Source organism: Ovis canadensis, chromosome 4 (assembly GCF_042477335.2).
Source record: "Ovis canadensis isolate MfBH-ARS-UI-01 breed Bighorn chromosome 4, ARS-UI_OviCan_v2, whole genome shotgun sequence".
In the NCBI taxonomy this organism is placed as follows: domain Eukaryota; kingdom Metazoa; phylum Chordata; class Mammalia; order Artiodactyla; family Bovidae; genus Ovis; species Ovis canadensis.
Window position 1 is genome coordinate 116,418,812 of NC_091248.1, and position 27,010 is coordinate 116,445,821.

The 27,010-nt window shown below is 45.9% G+C and overlaps 1 protein-coding gene across 1 annotated transcript in view; it reads right to left on the minus strand.

Annotated features, from left to right (window-relative positions):
• The window catches only part of CREB3L2 (cAMP responsive element binding protein 3 like 2), a 129,554-nt gene that overhangs the window by 10,124 nt on the left and 92,420 nt on the right, over window positions 1–27,010 (minus strand). Inside the window, exons 3-9 of the mRNA XM_069588485.1 lie at window positions 25,913–26,088; window positions 24,268–24,355; window positions 19,377–19,561; window positions 16,969–17,115; window positions 15,766–15,824; window positions 13,825–13,893; window positions 217–316 (exon numbers count right to left, since the gene is read on the minus strand). Of these exons, the coding sequence (XP_069444586.1) occupies window positions 217–316; window positions 13,825–13,893; window positions 15,766–15,824; window positions 16,969–17,115; window positions 19,377–19,561; window positions 24,268–24,355; window positions 25,913–26,088 (824 nt within the window). The remainder of the gene's footprint in view (window positions 1–216; window positions 317–13,824; window positions 13,894–15,765; window positions 15,825–16,968; window positions 17,116–19,376; window positions 19,562–24,267; window positions 24,356–25,912; window positions 26,089–27,010) is intronic.

Sequence of the window (27,010 nt, forward strand, 5' to 3'; positions counted from 1 at the left end):
CCTGCGATTCCTGGGAGGTCTGGAAAGATGACTCTCTCCTGTCAGGCCAGCAGACTGCACCCAGGTCAATCGCTGTCACATCATAGGAGAGAAGCAGCCTCGGAGCGAGCTGTGGTTCCTCCAGCCCCCAGCACTTGGACGTGGCAAGCTGGGGAGAGGCTGGAGCCTGGGGAGTAGGCCGGGTTGGTGATGGTGCTGTTCATTTGGGAAACTCACCATGAGGCATGTGCCAGTCTGCGTGCCGGCCAGCTTGCAGGTGCGAGAAACCTTGCCCATCACCAAAGTCTGAAGCTTCTGCAGCTGCTGCAGGAGAGTTCTGCAAACACAACAAATCAAAACCATTAAGGGCGTCTCAGAGACGAGAGAGAACGCTTGTCAGTGATCTCCACCCCAGGCTCCAGGGAGGCTCCTGTGGCTTTGTGTCTGAATTAGAACACAGTGCCAAGAAAAAGATTCCTCTGATGAAGACACAGATACCACTGTCTTCCAGCACCGGACTCACAAAGCTTATGGGGCTCAGAATCCACCCCCATGAGCAGCTTGTCCATTCTATGCTGTTCTAAGAGTCACCTCAATGCTCCCAAATCACCCCTGATCATCCTGGGATCTGTTTGTCAGCCACTGAGAAAAAAAGAAGCAAGAATTGGTTAGGGATGTTGACATGGAAGAACTCATTTACCCAAGAGAAGAGAAATACCAAAGAAGATGCAAGAAAGGAGAAAAGCGTGGAGAAAGAGATGCCTAGCAGAGAACAACTGAAGGGGTGGCCAGCAGCATCACTGAGCAGCAGGTGCTCAGACAGCAGATCTAAAAAGAAGGGGGGAGACAGAGAGGAAAACAGGAAGGGCAGGGAGGCCAACAGCCATGGGCCTCTCAAGACTGTGGTCCTTGAAGGCTCGCAGCACCTCCACAGGCAGAAATGAAGCCCAAATACGAAGGAGCAAAGAAGCCGGCTCAGCTGGACACAGGTTCACAGCCAGGACTGCAGAAGCCATGCTCTGATGCAGGTTCTGATGTTTCTCCAGGGAAAGACAGAGAACGGGAGCCAAAAAAAAAAAAAAAAAGTTGTTCTGCCCCAAAGGGGACAAACTGCACACAGCCTTAAAAGTGGAAGGGTTCAGGATGAGAATAGTATGTTCTGGTCTGTGTGACAGGTCACAAAAGAAGCAGATGGTGACATTCTTTGCAAATTCTGAACAGCGCAGCCACAGAAGAGGATATTCCAGCCCAGGCTCCCAAAGTGGAGCCTTGGGGATGGATTCTGTGCGAGCAGCGTAAAGATGATTTGTTGAGTCTCAAGAGTTTCAGAAAATTCATGCTGTGAGGGGGACATGAGAAAGCCAGACAAGTTCACTGGAAAACATCAGCAAATCACTCATTGGCAGAAGAACTCCGGGCATTTGCAGATAACCCGCCGCCCACTGCAGCGCATTCTGCAGATAAGCAAAATATTCCCAAGTCTACAGCTTCCCTCAACCTCCCCACCCGTGACCAGTACCAATTAAATGAGTTCTCCCAGGTTTAAGCCAGGTAGGGACAGGTGGCTGTAAGAATGATACTGCTCTAGCAGTTAAATGGGTAAGAGTAGGGCCAGAACTGGAGCCCACAGCACAGGCAGCACAGGCCTTCTGAACTGAACAACCCCTGTGTGGCTCCATCTACACCCTGTTTTTACCTTGTACACTGGTCTTGTGTGTGTGTGTGTGAAAGTGAAGTTGCTCAGTCGTGTCCGACTCTTTGTGACCCCATGGACTGTAGCCTACCAGGCTCCTCTGTCCATGGGATTTTCCAGGCAATAGTACTGGAGTGGGGTGCCATTTCCTTCTCCAGGGGATTCTCCCGACCCAGGGATCGAACCCGGGTCTCCCACATTGTAGACAGACGCTTTACCGTCTGAGCCACTAGGGAAGTCCTAACAACCCCTGTGTGGCTCCATCTACACCCTATTTTTACCTTGTACAGTGGTCTTGTATGTGTGTGTGTGTTTAGGTGCTCAATAGTATCCAACTCTTTGCAACCTCATGGACTATAGGTCAACAGGCTCCTCTGTCTATGGGATTCTCCAGGCAAGAATACTGGAGTGGGCTGCCACTCCCTTCTCCAGGGGATCTTTCCCACTCAGGGATTGAACCTAGGTCTCCTACATTGCAGGCAGATTTTTTACTGTGTGAGCCACCAGGGAAGCCCCAACGGTGGTCTTAATGTAAGCAAAACAAAATCATTCATCTCATTATTTAATATCATTCAATTCTATTAATATGGAGGTCTTTTCAGTACTTAGTTGTATGTTTTCTTGCTTTATAGTAATCCAGAAGTATAACCAAAAGTAGTATAGACTGGTTTACATTTATATATATTCAAGCAATATGCAATATGTTTTTTAAAAGAATTCTGTGTGTTACTCAAGGCTGAGTAATACTAATGGTGTGATGACTTTAAATTTTCCTTTGGGGAATTGTGTCATTTGTGACAACATGGGTGAACCTGGAGGTCATTATGCTAAGTGAAATAAGCTGGATAAAGAAAGATAAATACCATATGGAGTCACTTACACATGGAATCTTTTAAAAAAAGAGTTGAACTCATAGAAATAGTAGAAAGTGGTTGTCAGGACCTGGGCGAATGGGAGACAGGAAGTTTGGTAAAAGGGTACAAACTTTCAGCTATAAAATAAATAAGGTCTGAGGATCTAGGGCAAAATATGGTGACTACAGGTGATAACCCCTGGAGGAGCACATAGCAACCCACGTCAGTAATCTTGCCAAGAGAATGCCATCGACAGAGAAAGCCTGGCAGGCTACCGTCTATGCAGTCGCAAAGACAGACATGACCAAGTGTGTGCGTGTGTGCACACACACACACACAGGATAACACTGTATCATATAATTGAAAATTGCTGGGAGTAGAACTTAAATGTGCTCACTAAAAAATAAAAATAAAACAAGGTAAGTAGGCGAGGGGATAGATGTGGTCATTACTCAATGTGAGGAATCCTTTTACAATGTATATGTATATCAGATCATTATGCTGTACACTTTAAATATCTCACAAATTTACTTGTTAATTATACATCAATAAGATAGAAAAAATAATCAGAAGTTTGCAGCTAAAGGATCTTATGATGCAGCAAGTTCTTTTCCTCACGCTTTCTCTCTTCTCCCAAGAACTCCCAAGAGCACCGCCTTCCTGCATGGCTGCCTTTTCAAAGCTTAGAGCTGAGTGACCTCTGACACACGCTCCTCCTGGATGAACGTTCCTTCCGGCAGAGCTGACATCTGGCAGGCAGTGGCACGCATTTTATTGACGACCGTCTGTCGTGCCAGCCCCAAAGCCCTCTCTGGGTTCTCCCTGCTATATTTCTGGAAATCCTGGAGGCAGAGGCAAAGGCGAGCCCTCAGATAAGAGCCACATTTGACTGCATGGCACAAACCTTTTCTCTCGTATTCTGGCCTCCTCTCATGTACCAGTTAACAGGCTCTTTGTCAGCAGCTACACTACAGAAAGGGGCCTCGCTGTTTCCCTGGTGGCCTGCTGAAGGCCATGTCTATACCACTAGCTGCCACTTCTGATGGGCACCCCAGCTTCCATGGGGCACCCTGCTGCCTGTACTGCAGCACCACGGTGCTGAAGCTCAGCTGTGCTCTGTGCGTGGGGTGGGGTGGGGGGTCATCCCTCCATCCAGACTTCCATTAGACAGCAGATTTCCAGATGTCATCAAAGCCATTCACTTTTGCTCTGACATTTTAAAGTGTGTATTTTTTTAAATTTAATGTCCTGTTATTCTATTTTATTTAGGGGGTGGCTGCACCAGGAGACAGACATGGGGGATCTTAATTCACCCACCAGGGATCGATCCTGTGCCCCCTGCATTAGAAGCATGGAGTCTCAGCTACTGGACAGTCAGGAAAGCCCCTCTGAAGGTGTTTTTTAAAGTGAAACTGCCATTTCCATTTTTACCAACAGTTCCTACAACCTTCCCGCCCGTTCCCTGCCTCTTGTTCAGTCTTGAGAGCATGAATCACTGAGGAAACCAGTTCCATGCAATACTTGGAATCACTCCTCCCTTCCAATTTCTGATTGAGATCATGAGGTCTGGGACCCTTTCCCTAGGATGAAGAGTCTCCCAGGAGGCTCAAGAGTTCATCCTGAAGGCAGACCTCTAACAGGCCGATGCACCTAAGCCCCGATGGGATAGTGCCTGAAGCTCAAATTGGGCCCCCAGCCACAGGTGTAAACTGCTGCCAGTTTGGAAGAAGGACCATCTAGGTCTGACCGGGTGAGCACGGAGGCGTGTATCTTTAGAGGTGTACGATGCTTTACTTGGCATTCATCAGCACATCCTTTCCAAACTCAAAGATAATTATGTGCTGAATCCACTGTAAATGAAAATTGTTGTTTAATGGCCCCTGATATCTAACAGTTTATAATGCAACTCTTTAAGAGAAGCAAACATGTAGTCTAAAATAGATTTTTCAGTTCGAAATTTCTGCGGAAAGCAATAGTAATTTACAATGTGCTGTTTGCTGCTGCTTCTCCCGCTCAGATTAGTGAAGGTAAACTGGTGGGAAGGCTGACGCTCTGAAGGCCCCATGCATCAGCAACAGAGGGATTCTACCCAAGGAAAGCAGGTTAGCTCATCCATCCCCAAAACCGAAACAGATTTCCATGATGAGATAAAGTTTGGGAAATTCATAAACATTCACACAATAGAAACATTCATTTTTTGTCATAACCAAAGAAAATTATCAATGATTGAGTGTCCACCGTCTGAGTTCTAGAACTTCATAGGAGGCACTACATAAATGTCTCAAAGACATGTAACTGGTAACTAGAAGACCAAAGATGTAAACGCAAATCCATCTGACTCCATAGCTCATGTACTTTCCAATTCAGTACAGCATGGGACCCCAACCTATAACCTAATAAAATTAATGATCAAAAGACTTCTCAGTTAAGTAGATTCTTCTTAAATCAGTGACATTAATATCATATTGAGGAAATTCTCTGGTGGTCGCATGGTTAGGACCCAATGCTTTCACTGCTGAGGCCTGAGTTTGATCCCTGGTCAAAGAACTAAGATCCTGCAAGCTGTATGGCATGGCCCCCTGAAAAAATATTATATTGACAACAGCACAGTCAAGAGCTATGTCCACTGTTAAACAAGAAAAGATTACTTTCAGCAGTGACTAAACTACAGACAGAAGGGCCCCAACGACTCTGATGGCAATGAGATACGTACCAACAAAGTTTCCATGATGTTGATACAAATAAAAGCAACAAGGTAAAATATACATTTCTTGGCAGATCTCTGGAAATGACAAGATAAAATGCAAGAGATGGATAAAAGAGTAATGGGTGTTCCTTAGCCTGAGTCAAGCGTCAGGAAGTCAAACCTGAGCTTTGTTTAGGAAAATGGAAATTATAAGCCCTGTCCCTACAATGGATACCAAGAGAGCTGATGAGATGGCTTCAGAATTACTAAGTTAGTAATATTCACCAGAATAGGGCAATGAACTCTCACGATAAGAAACCTGAATTTAGATCTCAGTACCACGGCTGTGTGCTTTTAATCATATTACTTAAGCCCTGACTTTAGGCAGCAGTTCAATGTTCAGCAATGTCCTCTGAACTGCTGCCCAAACTCAGGACTTGAATAATATGGTCAAAGTTCATTCCCTTGACCAGCTAACAGAATAATGAGAGAATCCCTGTCTGGGGTACTCTGGTTCTGCTGGAACAAATACACCTTTGCAGAGTGCTTGCTGTTTTCTTTCCACTGACGACTCTGTATGGGAAAGCCTAGGACCTCGGGGCTGATATGCTGTTCTGAGATGACGTGGTACTTTCCCTGGTGGCAGTGGGACAGATGCCATGCCCTGCAGCACTGGGAGCTTGGATGACAGCTGTTATTCTGCTTGCATAAAGGGCTGGCTGGAGAAAACGCAGGCACCAGATGAAATGGAAGAATTATTTTAAAACAAAAGCTATATAAAGTCAATCATAGTACAGACTCTCCAGCCGTGCATTCAGAGCTCGGTAGAAACTTCTCCTTTATTACTGTGCTTTAAATCATCAGTGATCACGGCTAATTATGGCTTAATGAATTCTCGGGCTTCCGGGAGCAAGCTCCTAATTTAGAGAGACGTTTATCTGGGCCAAGAAAATTTTCACAAGTTGTTAAATCGGAGTGTCCAAAGCTCGATTGAGAATGTGGATTTTTGTCCTGTGGTGAGATGTAAAAATAAACTTTACGGCTGTGCTCGCATAGCTCCAAGGAAAAGAGCAGTTGAAGGCAGCTGCCAGCCTCGCCCAAAATAAAGCATCACCCTGCATCTCGGGAGACAGATCAAAGGAAATTGGGCAAAACATTCGAAAGTAGCCGACAGTGTGAGACACAGTCTCATAAAAACTGGGAAATGCATCAACAGCCTCATGTGTTTTCTTGTAGTTGGTTTCATTTTGTTTTCTTCTGTTTCTGTTATTTAAGAGAAACAGTGGGGGTGAGGAGAGGAGGGAGCAGGAGAGAACAAGAGGGATGCAGCGGCTGCACCCTGTGCTCTGAACATTCTAGTATCTAATTTCCCACTGGAGTCAGAAACTAGGACCCAGGGAAAAGGATAAACTGCTGGTTCCCAATTACTTGCTGTGCCAGGAGCTGCCAAGCAGGTCCTCTCTGTAAACACACTTTCCATCAAATCCTGTGACATGCCTTTCTCAGAAGTGAAACCAGCTGTGCTAGGATGCGTGTGTGCGCATTTGTGTGTGTGAGTGAATCACTCCGGGCGCATCGGCCATCCCACGGGGATGAAGAAACTTTTTTTACACCCTTATGGAATGACTTAGAGCAGTGAGTTCTAAATTCCAAACCATGAACCATTCGTGGGCTGTGGAAACAACTGGGGTATGACTGGTGTATTTTCTAAGGCTGCTGCTGCTAAGTCACGTCAATCGTGTCCAACTCTGTGCAGCCCCATAGATGGCAGCCCACTAGGCTCCCCCGTCCCTGGGATTCTCCAGGCAAGAACATTGGAGTGGGTTGCCATTTCCTTCTCCAATGCAGGAAAGTGAAAAGTGAAAGTGAAGTCGCTCAGTTGTTTGTCCTACTCTTAGTGACCCCATGGATTGCAGCCTACCAGGCTCCTCCGTCCATGGGATTTTCCAGGCAAGAGTACTGGAGTGGGGTGCCATTGCCTTCTCCATGAAACAGAATCGAATAAAACACACACTATCTGAGGGCATCACACATAGTAAATAAGTAATTATCTGCGAAACATTCGTATTAGTTACGTATGTGATGTATGTGTGGTGTATCTGGGTTGCTACACAACATGTAAAATGATATGATCAAAAAGTCTAAGTGTTATTTAACTATAGTGCTTATGCAAAAAAAAAAATTATTATGAGTGACTATTATGTGGCTTCATGATGGAAGAGGTAGGCATCCATGTTCTTCTGAAGCAAAATCCCACCTAAAGCCCTCCCCATCCACCCCAATCTTCCAGTATTAGTGTCAAAGATCTGAGGGATAGGAGAGAGGTGTTACAAAGCTGAAACATGTACCTCAAAGTCCTTAGGCGGAGAGAGACGAGCTGGTAGAATATATTGGTAATAACAATGCAAAATACTGCATAACAATATTTAAGGAGACTCGTGTGTGTGTTAGTTGCTCAGTAGTGTCCAGCTCTTTGTGACCCCATGGACCACCAGGCTTCTCTGTCCATGGGATTCTCCAGGCAAGAACACTGTAGTGGGTTGCTATTTCCTTCTCCAAGGAGGCTCGTGAACTACCACAAAGACTTTTAAATACTAAAGTGCAAACTCTTACACAAAAGATAATCACATTCTGCTAAAATCCTACACTTTGAATAAATATTCATTTATTTATGACCTTTTACTTAAGTTTTGCAGGCTGTTTATGGGGTTCTGGTCTAAGTTTTTAAAAATACAAACTGTCTCCTTTTTCTCACTGTGCAACTGCCACATTCCAAGGAGCTTTATTTTTCAGGGACCAGGGGGTACTTTTGAAATATTCTATCACCTACTTGCCCAAGAACACAAAAAAGAGAGTTCTAGAACATTTTCTGGGGCTGAGGAATGTCTAACTTCACCATGAAATAAAATGCCTCTTTAAACTCTCTGGGAAACTCAGCCTTGTATCAACAATCCTTTCAAGTTTGTAATGTTTTCACCTGAAAAAAAAAAGTTTATACTCTTCACACAGCCAGAAGTTAGAGATAATGGAGAAATGAAAAGTGATTTAAACCAAGATATAGGTCTACAGAGGGTCATTCCTGGACTCGGGTCATTCGTCAGCACTCTAACAGCCTCTCTGGGCACAGCAGGAGAGCGGGACCAGCTGGTTTCGGTCAGTGGAAGAGAAGGCATCACACAGGGAAAACCATAATAGCTCGGAGGGAGCCAGCAGACAAAACTGGTGCAAAGGGACATGACTGTGTGGCTCAACAAGCAAATCAGGAGAGGCAGAGCATGACCACAGCCCAGGGGGCTTGGCTGGAAAGACCTCGCTCAGAAATCGCATGCAGATTGCAAAGAACAAGAAGAGCAGAGCCAGAGAGGAGGACTAGAGTGGCGAGGAAGGTTGAAGAGGAAAACCAAGGAATCCTCGTTTCTGAAAACAACACAAATATAGGTCAGGACAAGCACATCCTTCACTTCTGTGAGGTCCAGGGAAAGGGAACCAGTGAGGCCCACATCCCATGTCGTATATCCTAGCCCTAGCCGGCAAACACTGCCTACAGGTACCCTCAAGGCCTGCTCCCTCGAGTTCCCTCCGGGCCAGGTTAAGAGCTCCAGACAGACATATCGCCTTGGTCCTGCTGACTCCTCATCCCACTGGGAGGGGCGTACTAGGGGAAGCTGGAGCAGGCCCCCTAAAATGTGGGTCCTGAGCAGAGTCCTCTCATTTGGATCCAAGGTTGCCCTGTGATAGGGAAGGCATTGGTCCTTGGAGAGAGTGCACAGCAGGGGTAGGAGTGACTGCAGTAGGGACCATTGGAAAAACGAACTGCCTGACTCCCAGTTCCCATCTTACCTCTAAAAGGATGGATGACCTTAACCTCACCCGCTCTGTGAAATGAAGTGATTACCAGTTAAATGAGATGATCTCTAAAGTATTTTACAAGTCTGAGACACCTGTCTCTCCATTGATTGCTGCGACTCCTATCTCTCCATTGATTGCCAGGGTTGATTTGGCCGATCTGGCTGGCTAGGCAGGTGTCCACTTCCTCCCTCATCACTCCACACGTGACCCTCTCAAAGATGCGAGATCAGTTGAAGAGGACAACCACCTCCAATGGAGGAGGACCAGTCTTCGATCAAGAATATATGAGTGGCTGCACTCCCCTGCTAGAACCTCCAAACAAGCTCTCATGTCTAAGCTCCTATGAGTCTACAGATCAGCCCTATAGATGTTTAAGGGCAAAATTAGACATGAACAGAGCAAACTGAGCCACAGACGCCTACAACGAATGGGCTAGTTGAAGCACTTGTGCAGAAGAAAAGGCTATAAAGTGGGGGAAAGACAGGGTCTCTCAAGAATGAGTCATGCAGCTTGGAGACGAATGAGAAGCAAGGAAGGCCAGGAGACATCACATGCAGTCTCGCTTGGACTTTGTAAAAGCAAAAGCATTTCCTGACTGAGCACAGGAAGGAGGGCCCCCTGGGAAACCGTCTCTCTCTGGCTCACACATTTCCTGGTGGTAGGTGATTAGCAGATCGCCTTACAGACAAGTGTGAAGGTGACTTCCCACTGCTCCAGCTGCCCAAGGTTCCAGTGGTAAACGCTGCGGAAGTCTCCTCTTCTGTCCCCACCCCCTTCCAGCTTGCTGAGCTCAGGCAAAAGGGCCTGTTCACGTTGAAGCCAGTAATATGCTACCTGGCTGCTGCTGGGGCCAGTACTACCCTAAGATTCAGGATTTACTCCAGCTTCGAGTGCGCGTTCTCATCTGGATACACATGAAAGTCCTTGTGGGATATGGCACGGAAGTGGTAAAATGTTAAGAGGGGCAGTTTTTCTTTAGCTTGGCCAACAAAGAAGCACCCACTTGCCTTTCCTGCCAGGTCATGCCAAATGAAACAGCAGCACCCCAGGTATCCCACCTACTTCTGGGTAGCCAGGATCCTGTCCACGTCTGGTAAGCATTTCTGCCTCTACCCGCCTACCTCCGAAGGATGGTAACATCAGAAGCGCCAACAGGACACAAACACAGGTGTGTGTTCACTGGGCCCCACTCTGTACTTGGTTCAAACATTGGGTTGCTTACTAGGTGCCATGAAGAAAGGGTCCGAAAGTCTCCCCCTCCCACAGGCCCACACCATCATCTCCTCCTGACCAGTTTAGGGCAGAGACTGCCAAGGTTCAAATTGGTCACTCCGGCCACGGTGTCATCTGAGCAAGAAGAGGCCCTTGGCAGGAACAGAAGGAGAAGGGAGAGGAAGTTGGGGGGAAGGCAGGCCCTTCCCTGTTTGCACAAAAGCAGCTTTGCTTTATTCCCTGGCTTCTCAAGCCAAAACACACGAAAAGCTGCTGAACTGAGAGACTATGACCTAGGAGGCCCCTCATCAGATTACTTGTGGGAGGATGGCAGGTTAATCAAGTACTAACCATTTTCACCATAAAGGGTTGGTTGTCTACCAGGAGTCTGGAAAAGGGAAGGGACTGAACGCAGCCTGTTGCGGAACCACAGTGGAAGCTTCTGCCAGTCAAGGGGCAAGCAGAGCACCATAAGCATGAAGTAGATTGTTTTTTCAGTGGAATCTCCTGAATTGCTGGCAAGAGCTCCCACAGTGAAGAAGACAGAAGGAAAACTACCATTGGCTTTCAGGGAAGAACTCAAGATATGCTGACCCAAGCTCAAATACACAGGGACTCTCTAACTCACATTATATAATAACTGACATCATATTAATATAGTCGTGGCCATTGTTTTAAAGGGCTTCCCTGATGGCTCAGACAGTATAGAATCCACCTGCAATGCTGGAGACTTGGTTTCAATCCCTGGGGAAGGAAATGGCAACACATTCCAGTATTCTTGCCTGGAGAATCCCATGGACAGAGGAGCCGAGCGGGCTACAGTCCAGGAGGTCACAAAGAGTTGTGCACAACTAAGCAATTAACACTCATTATTTTAAAAGATAAAAACAACTGGCAAAGCATGGATTGTTCTTGACACACACATAATCAGATGTGCTTTATGTCCATGCTCTGCAGATAACAGCTCTTTATCAAAATCTGACAGAAATAAAATTATGTAGAAATACATTTACTGATATGAAAATATATGGCCAGTATGGCCAGTGATTTCTGTTAAATGGGGAAGGTTCTTAACAGAAGAGGATGTACAACGTAAGTACATACATATAAAATATCCCATTTCAAAATGTAAACATTTCTTTGGGTGAAAAGATTTGGGGGGGATTTTCTTTTCTTTTTTAACTGTATTTTCTAAATTTTTTTTACAATGGGCATATATTACATGTGTGTGGGTTTTCTTTTTTAGGTTTAAAATCTATGATACAGCAGGGTCAGCCTGGGGAGGGGAGGAGAGATCCTTTCCCAGTAAAGGGGGCAGGCATAGAGCCCTTCTCATCACAAGCACCCAATGCTCTTTGCGTCTCTGCTGCCCCCGTGTGGCTGCAGGAAGACCTGCCATCCGGAACCCCTAGACAAGACCCAACCTGGACCAAACTCCATTATCTTGGATGGATTCCTCTTTCTCTTTTCACCATTTCATGGCCTGGATTTGTCCCACTCATGAACATGGGGTTTTTTCAATAGCGATGGCTAAGACAGGAGGTGGGATGGACTAGAATCTGCTCAGGATGCTTACAAAATGGATACAGACTCTGGTGGGGGTTTAGGACCCAGAGAACCACTCTGGCAAGAATAAAGGTGGAGGAAAGAAGGCATGAAGCCTCAGGAGACTAATCGCCAAAGACAACAGCTAAACCGGAACCCTGAAGTGCCACTGGAAACCAGTTCCTCTGCATGGGGGATCAAGGTGATAACACATGGAGCTGGTGGCATTTACTTACTTCCGTTGTTTGTCTACAGAGGGCTGGAGGTAACTGTCGTTGACCTGCCATATGAGCACACGTTCCCAGAAATGCAGAGAGAAACCCAGTGGGGTCACAATGTCCACTTTTCCTACTGATGGTATTTTTAACTGATGACTCAATTAGCCTGCTGTTTGAGCAATAGACCATGAAGATTTAAGAAACGGGAGCCAAATTTTACACTATTATCAGATGACATGTAAGTAGATTTACCCTGACCCCTTAACATTTGCAAACCTGTTATTAGGCATTAATGCTAAGCCTTAAAAGGATGAATTAATATTTTGCTTACCTCAAAGTCAATTTTTCTCTGCTTGGATTGTTGGATCTATAACAGCTAAGGGCAACAGGATCCCTTGACTAATGAATAATTTTCAAAGCATGAGCAGACTCTGAACACACACACATGATGAAATGCCTCAACCACCGTTTCTCAGCCCTATACCTTAACATGACCCAGGATAAAGCTCATCAAGGCTCTAGGGCCAGACTGCCTGCCTTCAAACGCAGCTCTGGCATTTACTGTGTGACCTTGGGCAAGTCACCTAACCTTTCTGAGTCTCCACTGAGTTCAGTTCAGTTGCTCAGTTGTGTCTGGCTCTTTGCGACCCCATGGACTGCAGCACACCAGGCCTCCCTGTTGAGTCTCCATTACCTCCACCATTTAATAGGGACAGTAATAGGACTAGGTCATAGGGTCATCAGAAGGTTATATGAGTTAATATCTATAAAGTCCTGAAAACAGTACCTGACACAGGAGGTGTCAGATGAACTCATTAATCCATCTGTCCTACTTTGAAATTATTTTTCAAAATGGACTTAAAATGTAATCAATTAATTAACTTTTAAACACAGTAATTAAAAACTTTTTAAAAAACAAACTTGGTTTTCCCTCCTTTTTTTTCACTAATAAGCACTAATTTATTTTACTCAAATTGGGTGACAACAAAGTGGTCACTCCCTCCTTGCTGCTGCTGCTGCTCAGTCGCATCAGTCGTGTCCGACTCTGTGCGACCCCATAGACAGCAGCCCACCAGGCTCCCCGGTCCCTGGGATTCTCCAGGCAAGAACACTGGAGTGGGTTGCCATGTCCTTCTCCAGTGCATGAAAGTGAAAAGTGAAAGTGAAGCCGCTCAGTCGTGCCCGACTCTGCGACCCCATGGACTGCAGCCTACCAGGCTCCCCCGTCCCTGGGATTCTCCAGGCAAGACTACTGGAGTGGGTTGTCATTTCCTTCTCCAACGCATGAAAGTGAAGTCACTCAGTCGTGTCTAATTCTTCACAACCCCATGGACTGTAGCCTACCAGGCTCCTCCGTCCATGGGATTTTCCAGGCAAGAGCACTGGAGTGGGTGCCAGTGCCTTCTCCGACTCCCTCCTTAGCCACCTCTATAAAGTCTGATGTCATTTTCAGGAGAATCAGACTCATTGACCATATTCTCTCCCAAGCCTCCTCTTAACTCCCTCTTCGTGAAAGCCCTTGTCAGAGTCAGATTCATCAATGTCACGTATTTTAGGAAAAGTAAAGGACATGCACAGGCGCGTGTGTGTGTGTGTGTGTGTGTGTGTGCGCACGTACGTGTGCACACACATGTACACAGGCGGCAGAAACAGGTGCATGGAGCACGGCCACCCTGAGCATCCTGGCACAACTACTCTTTCAATGGCACCTCCTCCCCTTTCTTCCCAGCTCCCTTTCTGATCTGCCCCTCTCTCCCCACCTTCCATCCTCACTCCAGGGACCCTCACCTGTTGGTGTTCTCCAGAACCTCCACCTTCTTCCGAAGCTCCAAGTTCTCCGTTGAACAAGACTCTACCCTACAGAGGAGAGAGAAAAAGAAAAACCTGAGTTTTATCAGGGGAGCAAGCACTAAACCAGGGGCTAGGATGGAGGCAGGTGGGGTTCAGAGGAAAAATAAACAGAGAAGCAGCTACTCTGGGGAGATCAGAAAGAGAGCTAGGCTAACCTGAGTTGGGGAAAAGGGTGAGGACACAAAAGAAAAAAAAAGAGATTAGTAACAAATGGCCCAATAATGGAAAATGGATTGGAATGGTACACAATGTAAACTTCTTACTTGCTGTGCTTAGTCACAAAGTCATGTCTGACTCTTTGCAACCTGATGGACTGTAGCCCTCCAGGCTCCCCTATCCATGGGATTCTCCAGGCAAGAACACTGGAGTGGGTTGCCATGCCCTCCTCCAGCGGATCTTCCCAACCCAGGGATTGAACCCAGGTCTCTCGCACTGCAGGTGGATTCTTTACCATCTGAGCCACCAGGGAAGCCCAAACTTCTTAAAGGGTTTTTCAAACTTGATTTCTCTTGACTTTTCCCTATGGCTCTCAATGCTCATCACACTTCTCCCTCCATATTACAGGATCTGAATGCTGCTAGCTGTGCTCTTGGCCAGAAAGACTAACAGGGCTTGGGGTAGGGGGAGAGGAAAGGACAAGACCTTAGGACCTCAGGGCAAGGAACACAGGTGCTGGAGGAGGCATGCCCCAAGAGGCCATAAAGAAATTTTCATCGAAACATCTTGACCCTGGATACCTCAACAATGACTGGTAACAATTCTTATTAGTGTTAGTGCTAGTCGCTCAGTCGTGCCCGACTCTTTGCGACCCCATGGACTGCAGTCCACCAGGCTCCTCTGTCCATGAGATTTTCCAGGCAAGGATACTGGAGTGGGTTGCCATTTCCTTCTCCAATAATTCTTATTACCAAAACCTAAATCAGGAGGAAGAAACACTGACTTTCAGTAGGAACTTCAGGAACCAGCCAGGATCCACCAACTGCTCCCCTCACCACATATACATAAAGATTCACTTCTAGATCCAGGGACTCATTCCCATTTTAAATTGATATTAGTTTGTCAGATGGGAACTATTTTCTAGGGTAATACAAGATTGTGTTTTAATTTATGTTTTTCTAAGAGCCCTCCTGATATTCCAAGCTATTCAGCATAACACAAGGTATCCTCAAGTGTTTTGTGCAAAGTCACTCACCTATAACACGAATCACAGCAGACAGAAAATAAAGAACGCCAACTTGTCTTACATCCCCTGCTGCTCTCTAGGGTGCGAGGGAGTGTGGCCAAGGGTAACTGATTAATTAGCCCTGCTCTTTTCTGCCAAAATAGCACCTCTCCTATGAGGAGTCCAGGAATGTACATGAAGGTTTGTATTTGTGCTTATTTGAAAGTAAGCCTTCAAGGACTTATGGACCCTTGGTTGAAAACAGTTCTGTACAAATGCCTACTAAGATCGAAAAGCGGAAATGTGTTAGTCACTCAGTCAAGTCCAGCTCTTTGTGACTCCATGGACTATAGCCCATCAGGCCTCTCTTGTCCATGAGATTCTCCAGGCAAGAATACTGGAGTGGGTAGCCACTGCCTTCTCCAGGAGATCTGCCTGACCAAGGGACCGAACCCAGGTCTCCTGCATTGCAGGTAGATTCTTTACCATCTGAGCCACCAAGGAAGTTGTACTTTTCATTTTTTGCTAGATTTATAAGCTTCTCCTCTAAAAACCACTAGGTGGCAGGCAAAACACAGGCTGATAAACCAACAGCCTTTGCTGGGAGCCAGGTGAGAAACTGAACCCCCTTGTCATGGAAATCAGGGGCCCCCTGGCACTCACATTTCTCTACATGAATTGCTCAATACACACAACCAGTTTGGCAGGAGGCTTACTTTTTCTCCAAGCTGTCCATGTATTCTTTCTTCTTCCTCCTACTTTCCTGGGCTGAAATCTGCAATGGCAGGGAGAAAAGAGGATTACACTCCAGCTGTATCAGTAAGGGACAACAGAGGGTGAGATGGTGGGATGGCATCGTTGACTCAACAGACATGAGTTTGAGCAAACTCCAGAGACGGTGACAGACAGGGAAGCCTGGCGTGCTGCAGTCCGTGGGCTTGCAAAGAGTTGGACACAACTTAGCGACTGAACAACATGGCAGTAAACCCAGATGACTGGAGGCCGTGAGCACAGTAATCACAGAAGCCCTGCTCACTTCTGTGGCCATTTCCCATTTCTTTAACCTGCTGGCTCATCTACTAATCGCCTCTTCTGTTCCCCCTGGTTTCAATCAGTCTATGCTCTCATCTACTTTCCAACAAACTAGCCCCCCAGTAAGAAGGATGGTGGTCCAGGAGTCAGACCAGAACATGTACATCATGAACCATTTCTATGGGATCAGAAAAATGATTTCAATTCTGTGGACCTAGTTGGGTCACTATAATACATAATATAAGCCAGTTGGGGTTAGTTACACAAAAATTCCCTGGTGGTTCTGCACGGGGGTGAAGAATTATGACTCTAATCCCTCTCATTCTTCCTCTCTTAGTCTCCTCCCTCCTGCTCTATCCACACCCTAGCCATGCCCCAGGGCCTCTGTGTCCCTTATTCCCACTATAGGGGCCCAGCACCAGGAAACTGCTAGACCCAGATATAGAAGAGCCAGCAGAATTTTTTAACAAAAACCCCTATCAAGAAAAAAAATTAAGCAAGCACCCATAATATATTGATAGTTATGTATTTATAATATTATACTTTATAAATATTTATAAATTGCATAGATGCCTACTAGGGGAAATATTGTATATATTATAAAATAGAAATTTTAAAGGCTGAGATGTTTTTAAATGTAAATGGGAGTTCTAATATTTTCCTCCCATGCCTGAATAGGTTATCTTGAGCATCATGGAGCATGCACACCCAATTTGGGGGCCCACTGCCCAGAAGATGGATGGCACGGCTGGAGGAAGGCAGGGCCAAGCCTTGGTCCTGACACCAAGGGCTGGGCCATTGTTGGCCACCGGGAAGGTGGGACAGGCACATGGCTCGGTTCTGCTCACACCTCTGCTCGCAGAAGTGCCTGCATCTGATGGACCCACCTTATTCTTGATTTTCCTTCGGATTTTCTTTAGGGCCTTCTCCTCTGATTTCGTCAGGGGCAACTTGGTGGGGATGGGATAGCCCTCGGCGATCAGGGTCCTCTTCTCCTCCTCCGTCAGGACCAGGGGGCCTGATCCCTGCAGCTTCTGTGTAGACCAAGGAGCAGAAAAGTGTCAAAGAGGAGCAGCCGGGTGCACTGGAGGGAAGCCTCCTGAGGGGTGAGGAGGGTCTGATATGATGTCTTGCAAACAACTAAGGAAAAAGGAGGCCCATTTGTTTGGGTGAAAAATGGGCACTCTGAAGTGGAAGCAAAAAAATGGAGAAGATACCCGTGTGAGTGTTACAACCCAAGGATTATAACTGAAGGGAACAGGTAAAGAAACCTCCACCTGTTATTTCCCACAAAGTACCCCACTGGCTAAAACATGGAAATTTTTTAAAGGATAGAATTCATTTCCTACATCCCTGGAGGTTTCCTGTCCTTGGAGTGATGAGGAATTCACTTGGAGTTCTATGGAAAGTTTTGTTGTTCTCCTGAAAAGGCCATTTTGCAAGATGCTCTCTATACACTAGGAGCTGCTTCTCAAGAGAAGTCCAGCGAAAGGGCTACGACTCCCAGGGGCACACTGGCAGGCTTGCTCCCACCACAGCCTCTGGTTAGCACTGTCCTATACTGTCCATCATCAATGGAGATGACCACTGTAGCTCATCCCATGTCATTCACACTAGGACAATGTTTATAATGAGTCAATAAGTGGAGGACCTATTGCATATTAACTCTGTGTTAAATGCATGCAGGAATCAAAATGAACTCTGTTTCTTAAGCAGCTAATGATCGAGACCAAGGCTGAATTGAAACACACGAAAGAATGAGAGCAATTAAATGCTAGACTGTGATACTCACTCCAGGTGCATTAATAATATGAAGAAAGAGAACACTTGTTTGAGTCTCTGCGATAAGGGAAGGCTTAGGGTAGCAGATAAGACTTGAACTGGGCCTCCTGGAAGAAAGGGGGTGATTTACACAGGGAAGGACTTTCCAACAAAAGGCAGCCTTGTAAAGAGTAACAGAAGAAGCCGCTCTGCCTGGAGGGGGCGAGTTCTTGAAGCTGCTGCAGGTTGGGCACATACAGAGGGTGTCAGTACCCAGCAGAGATATGACAGCTTGATGCCAACAGATAGTAGGGAGACACAGCACGGATGCTGAACCAAGGTTTGACATGGGAAGGATTTAATCCATGACCATGTAGAATGAACTGATTGTGGCAGGACCCACAGACCCATAGAACGAACACTATTTCAGTAATCAAAAGAGTGAAGGGTTAATGGTGAGAAGGTAATGATGGAGTGGAAAGAGGTAACCCACTGGCCCTCAGTAATAGTGATAAATAAGAACACGGCCACAGATCTAAGAACTTGCTGAGTTTCTGAGACAGACTGCATTCAACTTTTCAAAGTTATGCTAATTGATAGACGGCTTTTCTAGAATTTTTACATATCTCACTTCATTCAATACTTTGGCCACCTGATGCGAAGAGCTGACTCATTTGAAAAGACCCTGACGCTGGGAAAGATTGAGGGCAGGAGGAGATGGGGACGACAGAGGATGAGATGGTTGGATGGCATCACCAACTCGATGGACATGGGTTTGGGTGAACTCCGGGAGTTGGTGATGGATAGGGAGGCCTGGCGTGCTGCAGTTCATGGGGTCGCAAAGAGTTGGACACGACTCAGTAACTGAACTGAACTTCATTCAAACTTGTTCTATGTGATATTACAAATTCAGTAAGGTTGACTATGATTTTTAAATCCTCAGAGAAATCAATTGACTATTCAGAACAATACAAAATTAATTATATGTCCCTATTTTTTACTTGGAGAAATTATGTATGTGAGGGATGAATAATGACTCATGAGTTCCATCCTGAGTCACTGGGTTAAGAGCTGAACCACAGACAAAAAGGGTTAAATTATATGCTTGTGCTTTAGACATCAAAACATTTAATCTCAGGGCAATTTTTCAGTTCATCGAAGATTGTTTATTTAAAAAATAAGCTATTTCCTATCCTAGGTCACAAAGACTGCCTAAATTGACGATAAATATTTGTGATATAATTTTGAGAAGAATGACAACATTTTTATTCCTCATGGTTGTAGCTATAAAAAATAAGCACAGGAATAAAAACCGGAAGCATGCACAGAAAAGGAAAAGAATGTGTTAGCATGATGAGATCACAGGCAGTTTTTAGAAAATGTTCTCTAAGTCTGTCATCCCCCAGCTTTAGCAATCAGACTGAAAACTTCCCACAGGAAGAAAAGCCAAGTGGCCCGGAATGGCAGCCAGGCGGGGTGAAGCTCCAAATGACAGGATGGGGGGATCGGGTTGCAGGGATGCAGGGACACTCACATGAGGAGCAGTGAGGAGCGGGGAGCTGGCCAGTGCCGAGGGGGCCCGTGCCGGGGCCCTGGCGGGGCTGTGGGTCTGTGGAAGGCCAAAGGGGTGCAGGCGCGGGCTGGGACTCAGGCTGCCCTCGGAGTCGCTGCTGTTGCTGCTGGGAGGAGTGGGTGGTAAGTGCAGGTGGTCCACGGAGGCTGAGGGGAAAAGAACGGATTGCATCCATCAGGGAGCAACGAAGCAGGACGTGGGGGGCACTTAAACATCCAACATCCAACCAGGGACAGTTGAACAAACGGACGAGGAATCTCTCCTAGTGGACATGGAACGGCCTCCAAGATGTACTGTGAAGGCAAAATTTAATGTTTCTTTCGAAAAACAGTAGATTCAATTTCTGGGTTTCAACTCTGCAGTTCTTGATATAGCCTCAAGAAGGCGCTTTCTTGGCTTGATTTTCTGGCTTTATTGAGGATAATGAGCTTCCCTGGTGGCCCAGTTGGTAAAGAATCTGCCTGCAATGCGGGAGACCTGGGTTTGATCCCTGGGTTGGGAAGATCCCCTGGAGGAGGACATGGCAACCCACTCCAGTATTCTTGCCTGGAGAATCCCATGGACAGAGGAGCCTGGCAGGCTGCAGTCCGTGGGTTCGCAAAGAGTCGGACACGACTAAGCAACTTAGCACAGCACATTGTGGATACGTTTTTGGACTGGATTTTTGAGTTTTACTTTGGTCAACAGGAGTTTCAATAGATGTGACATAAGTGTATGCTGGTCTCAACCTATAAACGAGAGAAATAAATCAAGGTGCAAGACCGTGTGTAGAGTAGACTTCTTTTTGTATGAAAAAGGAGAGAAAGAGAATACAGAGCCTATTTGCTTGTAACTACATAAAGAAACTCGGGAAAATATGTAAGAAAGTAATCAAATTATGACAAAATGGGGACATGGGAAATTACAGTAGGCAGGGATGGTGCTGGCATAATGTTCCCTCGCTTCATTTCATATAGTTTCCACAGTTTGATTGTAAACCACCGCGTTAATGTATCTTAAAAAAAAGAAAAGAAAAGAAATAGCAGAAGCAGGGAGCCCATGAGGGTTTGAGAAAAGCTCATTTGTTTCTGCAGGAATGTGTATGGCAGGGCCCACAGGCCAGATGCCAGGCATTCTTGATTCAGATAACACCCAGTCTATCTGTGGATAGAAAAGCAGGCACTGGAAGATAAATGAGGGGGAGCGGGGTGTCCCCGCAACGTTCCCCAGCATCAAGCATCCTCCACCTCTCCGCAGGGAGACATTCATACTCTGCCAGGCCTTGGAGCCTGGGTCAGCGCCGCTCATGCACCTCCAGCGCAGCGGAGGCAGGTTCCAAAGGAAGAACTGGCTCTGAGTTCGACCTGGCAAATGTGCTTTGGGGGTCTCGCTCTTTTCCTGACCTGTGAATCTTCACGTTGTGCTGCAATCCCTTGATGGCCAGTCACCGTTACTGAGCCAAGGGACGTGACCTTGGGTAAGCCTTTCACTCCGCAACCCCCCACGACAACAGAGCCCCAAGCGCACCAGCTCTGAACTGGGCGAGGAGCCCGGGGGAGCCCGGGGGCCGCATACACACCTGGACTTGCTCAACCAGAGAACAGCCCGGGGCCATGGAAAGGCCTCCTGCCTGAGATACTGTAGATGGAAGGAGCTTTCCTGAGACACAGCTACTCACCTCAGAAAAAGGACCCTCAGAGCTGCCTTTGGAGGTGAGAAGCTGGAAGCATGGGCCTCTTCTGCTCACTGAAACACCGACAGTCCCAGGGAACCACAGGTGATCCATCTCTCTCAGTCACTTCCCCACCTTGCCCCACCCCCACTAACAGCACATACTTTTTCCTCTTTCTTTCTTACACTAACCCCTCTCTTTTCTCTTTCTAACCTACCCTGCCGTAGAGCTCCCTGGTTTTTTAAGAGTCCACGGGCACTCCTAAAGCTAAAGAATATTCTAAAACAATCCCATACATCTCTATTGTCAACTCTTTGGCCACAGCTTCCAGACAGCTAAGGAGGGTAGGTAGGTGTCTTAAATATCTGTTCACCTAGAAAGGAGTCCTAAGAGTGTTAAGTAAGGTTTTCCCAACCCCATGATGACCTATGGGACTCTGTAGTGCCAGGTCAATTAATAAGCATGGAAACTGTTACCCTGGGGCGTCTCCAGTGCTCTGGCCACTTACACAGGCAAACCAAAATCCAATCCTGTAAATGCTTCAAGGTTACCAGGCTGGAATCTAAGGACAACTGGTCACAAACAGCCAACTAAGTTTTAAGTCATAGCTCATAAATAATCTCCTTACTTTGCTTCCACCTTCTCTTTATAAAAGTCTCCCCTCCCAGCTCTTGTCAGAGGAAACTTCTAACCAGTTTGGCGATGCAAAGTCTAATTAACTTTTGCTCAAATAAGCGATTCAAAGTTTTAATTTTTTAGAGCTTATCTTTTGACAATGTTTCCTTTGGACTTCAAGGAGATCAAACCAGTCAATCCTAATGGAAATCAGTCCTGAATATTCATTGCAAGGACTGATGGTGAAGCTGAAGCTCCAATACTTTGGCCAACTGATGGGAAACACTGACTCACTGGAAAAGACCCTGATGCTGGGAAAGACTGAAGGCAGGAGGAGAAGGGGACAACAGAGGATGAGATGGTTGGATGGCATCAGACTTGATGGACATGAGTTTGAACAAGCTCCAGGAGTTGGTGATGGACAGGGAGGCCTGGAGTGCTGCAGTCCATGGGGTCACAGAGAGTCAGACATGACTGAGCTACTGAACGGAATTTTAACAATGTTTATCTTTTAGCCATGGTAAACAAACAAGCAAGTAAAAACAAAAGCAAAACAAAACCCATGAGCAGACAAACCTCACAGGGGCTTCCAGTGTCTGCCATGCAGAGCTATTAGTCTGGAGAATTAGTCAAGAGTACTAGAGCTTACTTTTCCCTTTGGCTGGGCACAGTCCAAATTATTCTAGTACTTTTCTACTTTCCAAGAAGAAGGTGCTCCACACACACACGAAAATGGAAATGGCATGGCAGGAAAAGTGAAGCAAACTCGAATCTCCTCTTACTCACTTATTGAGAGCTACTGCCCTGGTCACAAGTGCCTCAGTATCAGATTTCTAAATTCACTTGAAATGTGGCTCTTGGGTTACTTCCTGACAGGGCTGGGGACAACAAGCCACTTTGCCTAGAAGCCCTGCTACATTCAAGCATATTGAATTTCCTCCTCCCTGTTTATCTAGGATAATGAGGAAAGATGGGCACTTCAAGGAAGGACCCTGAAACTTTTCTCCTCTAGAGATCCGAGATTCTGAAGCCACTATGGGGCTTACTGGTACGGTGATGACATTTTCGGAAGCATATGGCAACACAGATTGAAAGAGCAAAATGTATTTGATAGTTGTTACCAGTATCACAAAAATGAAAGGAATTACTTTCTTTAAAGCTGAAAGGCACTAAAATGTGTATCACTCAGTTAAAATAAATATATGGATTTTAGTCAGTATTACTAATTATAAAAACTGAATCCTGGGACTTCCCTGCCAGTCCAGTGGTTAAGACTCCACACTTCCAAAGGGGCATGGATTCAAAGGGAACTAAGATCCCATATGCTGTGCTGTGTGGTCAAAAAAGTATAAAAAAATAATTGAATCCTTTCTTTACTGATGACAAAGGTAAATGCCAACCTTGATTAAAGTGTCACGGATAAATCTTGAGTATGTTTTTGGTGGGATGAAGTAGACTTTGCTTCTGTGAGCGTTGCTCCTATATATTATAACATCTGCACATTATGTCCACACCATAGCACGGATACCTTTCCCATGACCAGCGCGTATACTTTATTTGTTGGTCACATCGATGAGCTGTCCTTCTAACCATGTGCTGAAAGTATAAATAAAAAGGGAGGGGATGGTGTGTCTTAAGGCACTGAATTAAGGAGCTGGGCAAAGTATATCAATTAAAAAGGCTGAGAGAGCTTCTTAGACTCTCTGAGACTTAGGGGTCTGCATTCAGAATTCCTACCCATGGGCTTCACAGGGGTCAAGGGAAAAACTGACACAGGGAAAGAAAAAGGTGAGAGTGTGCCCATTTCAAGTATTGACACCACTTATTTCTAAACAGATGCCAGATGCCTGAAGGACGCAGGAATAGAGGAGTGGTGGTGGTGATTCGGTCACTACGTCATGTCCAACTCTCCCGACTCCATGGACTGTAGCCCACCAGGGTCCTCTGGTCATGGGATTTCCCAGGCAAGAATACTAGAGTGGGTTGTCATTGCCTTTTCCAGAGGATCTTCCTGACTCAGAGACTGAACCTTCATTTCCTATATTGCAGGCAGATTCTCTACCAGCTGCTGCTGCTGCTAAGTCACTTCAGTTGTGCCCAACTCTGTGAGATCCCATAGCTGAGCTACCCGAAAATCAACATTTAAAAATACTGAATTGCCTGACAGAGAAACTGTGAATCTACTTCACAAAGGGTTTAAAATTAGAGTTTGTTTTAAGCCGGCAAGCTGGCTTTGTAAATGCCCATTAGGTCTGTACTGATCATCTCGCCAGGGCAGGGAGCTGTCTTTTACTCATAGGATGGCTTGAGGGCAGGGGTTCCCATGTTCCCTTGTCAGCACCCAAGTCAGAAGAGTCTATAAACATGTTGAAAGGTCACCCTGGCTTGGAATAGAAGTTGAAGATTTAACTTGACAATTAAGCATACACATATATGGGAAAATAAAATTTAGCTTTAAAGTTTGTATTTAGAGTCAAGAACAGCTATTTCATAAAACAAGTTCTGCTTTTAGTACAATCAACGGTCCCCACCTTCCCTGGGGTGACGCACCCACACCTGTTAGCCCAAAGGGGAGAGGAGACAGACCTTCCTTGGGAGAGAAGTTTAGGAACTGATCCACTTCATGAGGCTCCAGCTTAATCTTAGGAATAATGGTCTGGCATGAGGAATCAACCTAAAGAAAGAAATTCAAACACAGTTTTTAAAAGCCAGTAACAAACCCGAAGCAACACCCCAGGGAGCTGTCTGTCATCCTGTCTCCCTCCCAGGGCTGTGCTAGGGCTGGTGAGGCCTGGCTGAGCGCAGGCTGCTTCTTGGACCGGGAGGTATTTTAGTCCTTAACCCTCACCCATTGCCAAATCTGGCAGTACAGGTGAGGGAGCCCTCAGAATTCTCAAATGAAGAAGCCAGGGCTCACTTGTCAGTGCTTCATTCCATTGTGTTTATGGTACTGTACAGGCATTTTACCCCAAAACTAGTCTGGCACATTCCTAAAGGGTCACAGGCCTCTGGCAGGAGGAACTGTGTGAACCCAACTGCGTGCATTCTCTCCAGGTTCCTGACAACCGACAACACATAACCACGAAACACTGGGTAGGGAAAGGAGGACAGGTATCTGGCCCACGCGTGGGAGAAAGGCCATGACTCTGATCTTTCTTAGTGACTTGCTCAAAATTCACACTAAAACATCACAGAGCAAGGAGACTAATACAGACTCCAGAAGCCTCATCCTATAAACAGACTCAGGTAGCTACTGAGAAAGGAATTCTAGAGGGCAGCATACAGGTGCTCCGTTCACCTCATCTCCATCGGCCCTCAGCTTCCCGATGGATGGAAGGTAAACAGCGCAAGCAGTGAGGATGCAGCCACGCCTTGGTGGTGCCACCACTGCTGGGTTACCTTTTCCTGATTCCTCTACCTTGCTCAGAGGAGAAAAGACTTAGAGAATGCCAGTGGAGTCACTGTAACATAACCTGTGGCTGTGAGCACAAGGAAAGTTAGGGCTGGATTCCGAATATCCAGAAGAAGATGTACAAGTGTGCCCCTGGTCCATCACCAGACATCGAAACACCTAAAGAGAAGGTGGAGCACAACTAAATCCTACTTGCTATAGGCACGGAACCGAGCAACTCCCAGTTTCTTACGTTTTCCACGGGTAATACAAGAGCTGGTAGCTGGGAAATCCCTGAATTAAGTCAGGGCAACTCGCACAGCACTAGGGGAATAAAGCATGACACAGGAACAAGCAATCCTTGTTGCCACAGCCCAGAAAGCTATGAATAGCACCATCGCTGAAACCACTCCCTTCCAACTGGCTTAAAAATCAATTCCAGGGAGAATTTTTTGCCAACATGGATATCCCTGAACTTTTTCAATTTTGTAATAGCATTCGCAGAAAAACCGAAATGAGACTTTCTACCAGTTTTTCTGGACAATGCCTTTAAAGGAAGTGATATAACCAATGTTGACACCAAATCAACATGCTCTGGATATAGACATAAATATACCTTTACATATATATATATACTACATATATATATATACACTATATATACTATATAACTATATATACTATATAACTATATAACTATATATATATATATATATATATATTTACATATCCTTAAACATATACAGCCACTGGCTCCAAAAAGATTAAATGCCTTTTTGGAGAATGAGGATCTGTTATCTCTCGATCCAATCTGTTTTTATGGAAGAAAAGTGACTTTACCCCAGTGTTCATTTCCAGAGGGTTTTCCTCCTTTTCAAACGGGGTGGAGATTGCGGTGATGGTCAGCGTGACAGAGGGGACAAGTCCCGAGGGTGGCTCGTCCGTGATGGGCTCTGTCTTGATGGTTGTTGGTGGAAAGTCTGGAGACAGGTACCATTTCTCACTCTCCACTTCATCTATGGGAAAAAGACAAGCACACTGTGAAATCTGCTCAGGGCATCAGGTATAAGTAAAACAAGTGACCACTGACCTTTCTCCTCAAAAAAAACTCCAACAAAGAATTATTGAGGGAGTTCTCTGGTGCTACAGGGGACACGGGTTTGATCCCTGGTCTGGGAAGATCCCACGTGCCTTGGGGCAACTAGGCCCCTGAGCCACAACTACTGAGCCTGTGGTCTAGAGCCCGAGAACCTCTACTGCTGAGCCCATATGGTGCAATCGCTGAAGCCCGTGTGCCTGCAGCCTGTGCTCCACAAGAGAAGACGCCACAGTGAGAAGCCCTCACACTGCAGCTAGAGAGTAGCCTCTGTGGTCCCCAACTAGAGAAAGCCCACACACAGCAGCAAAGACCCAGCACAACCAAAACTATGATCAATTAATAATTAATTAAAAAAATTACTGAGTAGAATTAAAAGACATAAAATGAGAACATGAGAGAGGAGATCAATGGATGAACAAATGAATGTCAGAACAAGAATCGATGCTTTCATTCACTTGAGTGTAAGGACGCCTAAGGCAACTCTGGAAGCACGCATATGAAACAAAGAAACTAAGCTCCCTGGGCACAGTGGGAAGAGACTGGGTGGATGGGGAATAGGATAGGATGGACAATTCCAGTGTGTAGTGTTTTATACTTTTTGGTTTTCAAGCCAAATGAACCTATTATCTATTCATAAATAAATAAGTACATCTAAAAATATGAAGGAAGGAGAGGACGGATCGGGAGATTGGGATTGGCACACATACACTGCTATGTATTTAATAGATAACTAATATCTACTGTATAGCACAGGGAACCCCACTCAATGCTCTGTGCCAACCTAAATGGAAAGGAAATCCAAGGAAGAGGAGGCACATGTATACGTGTGACTGATTCAC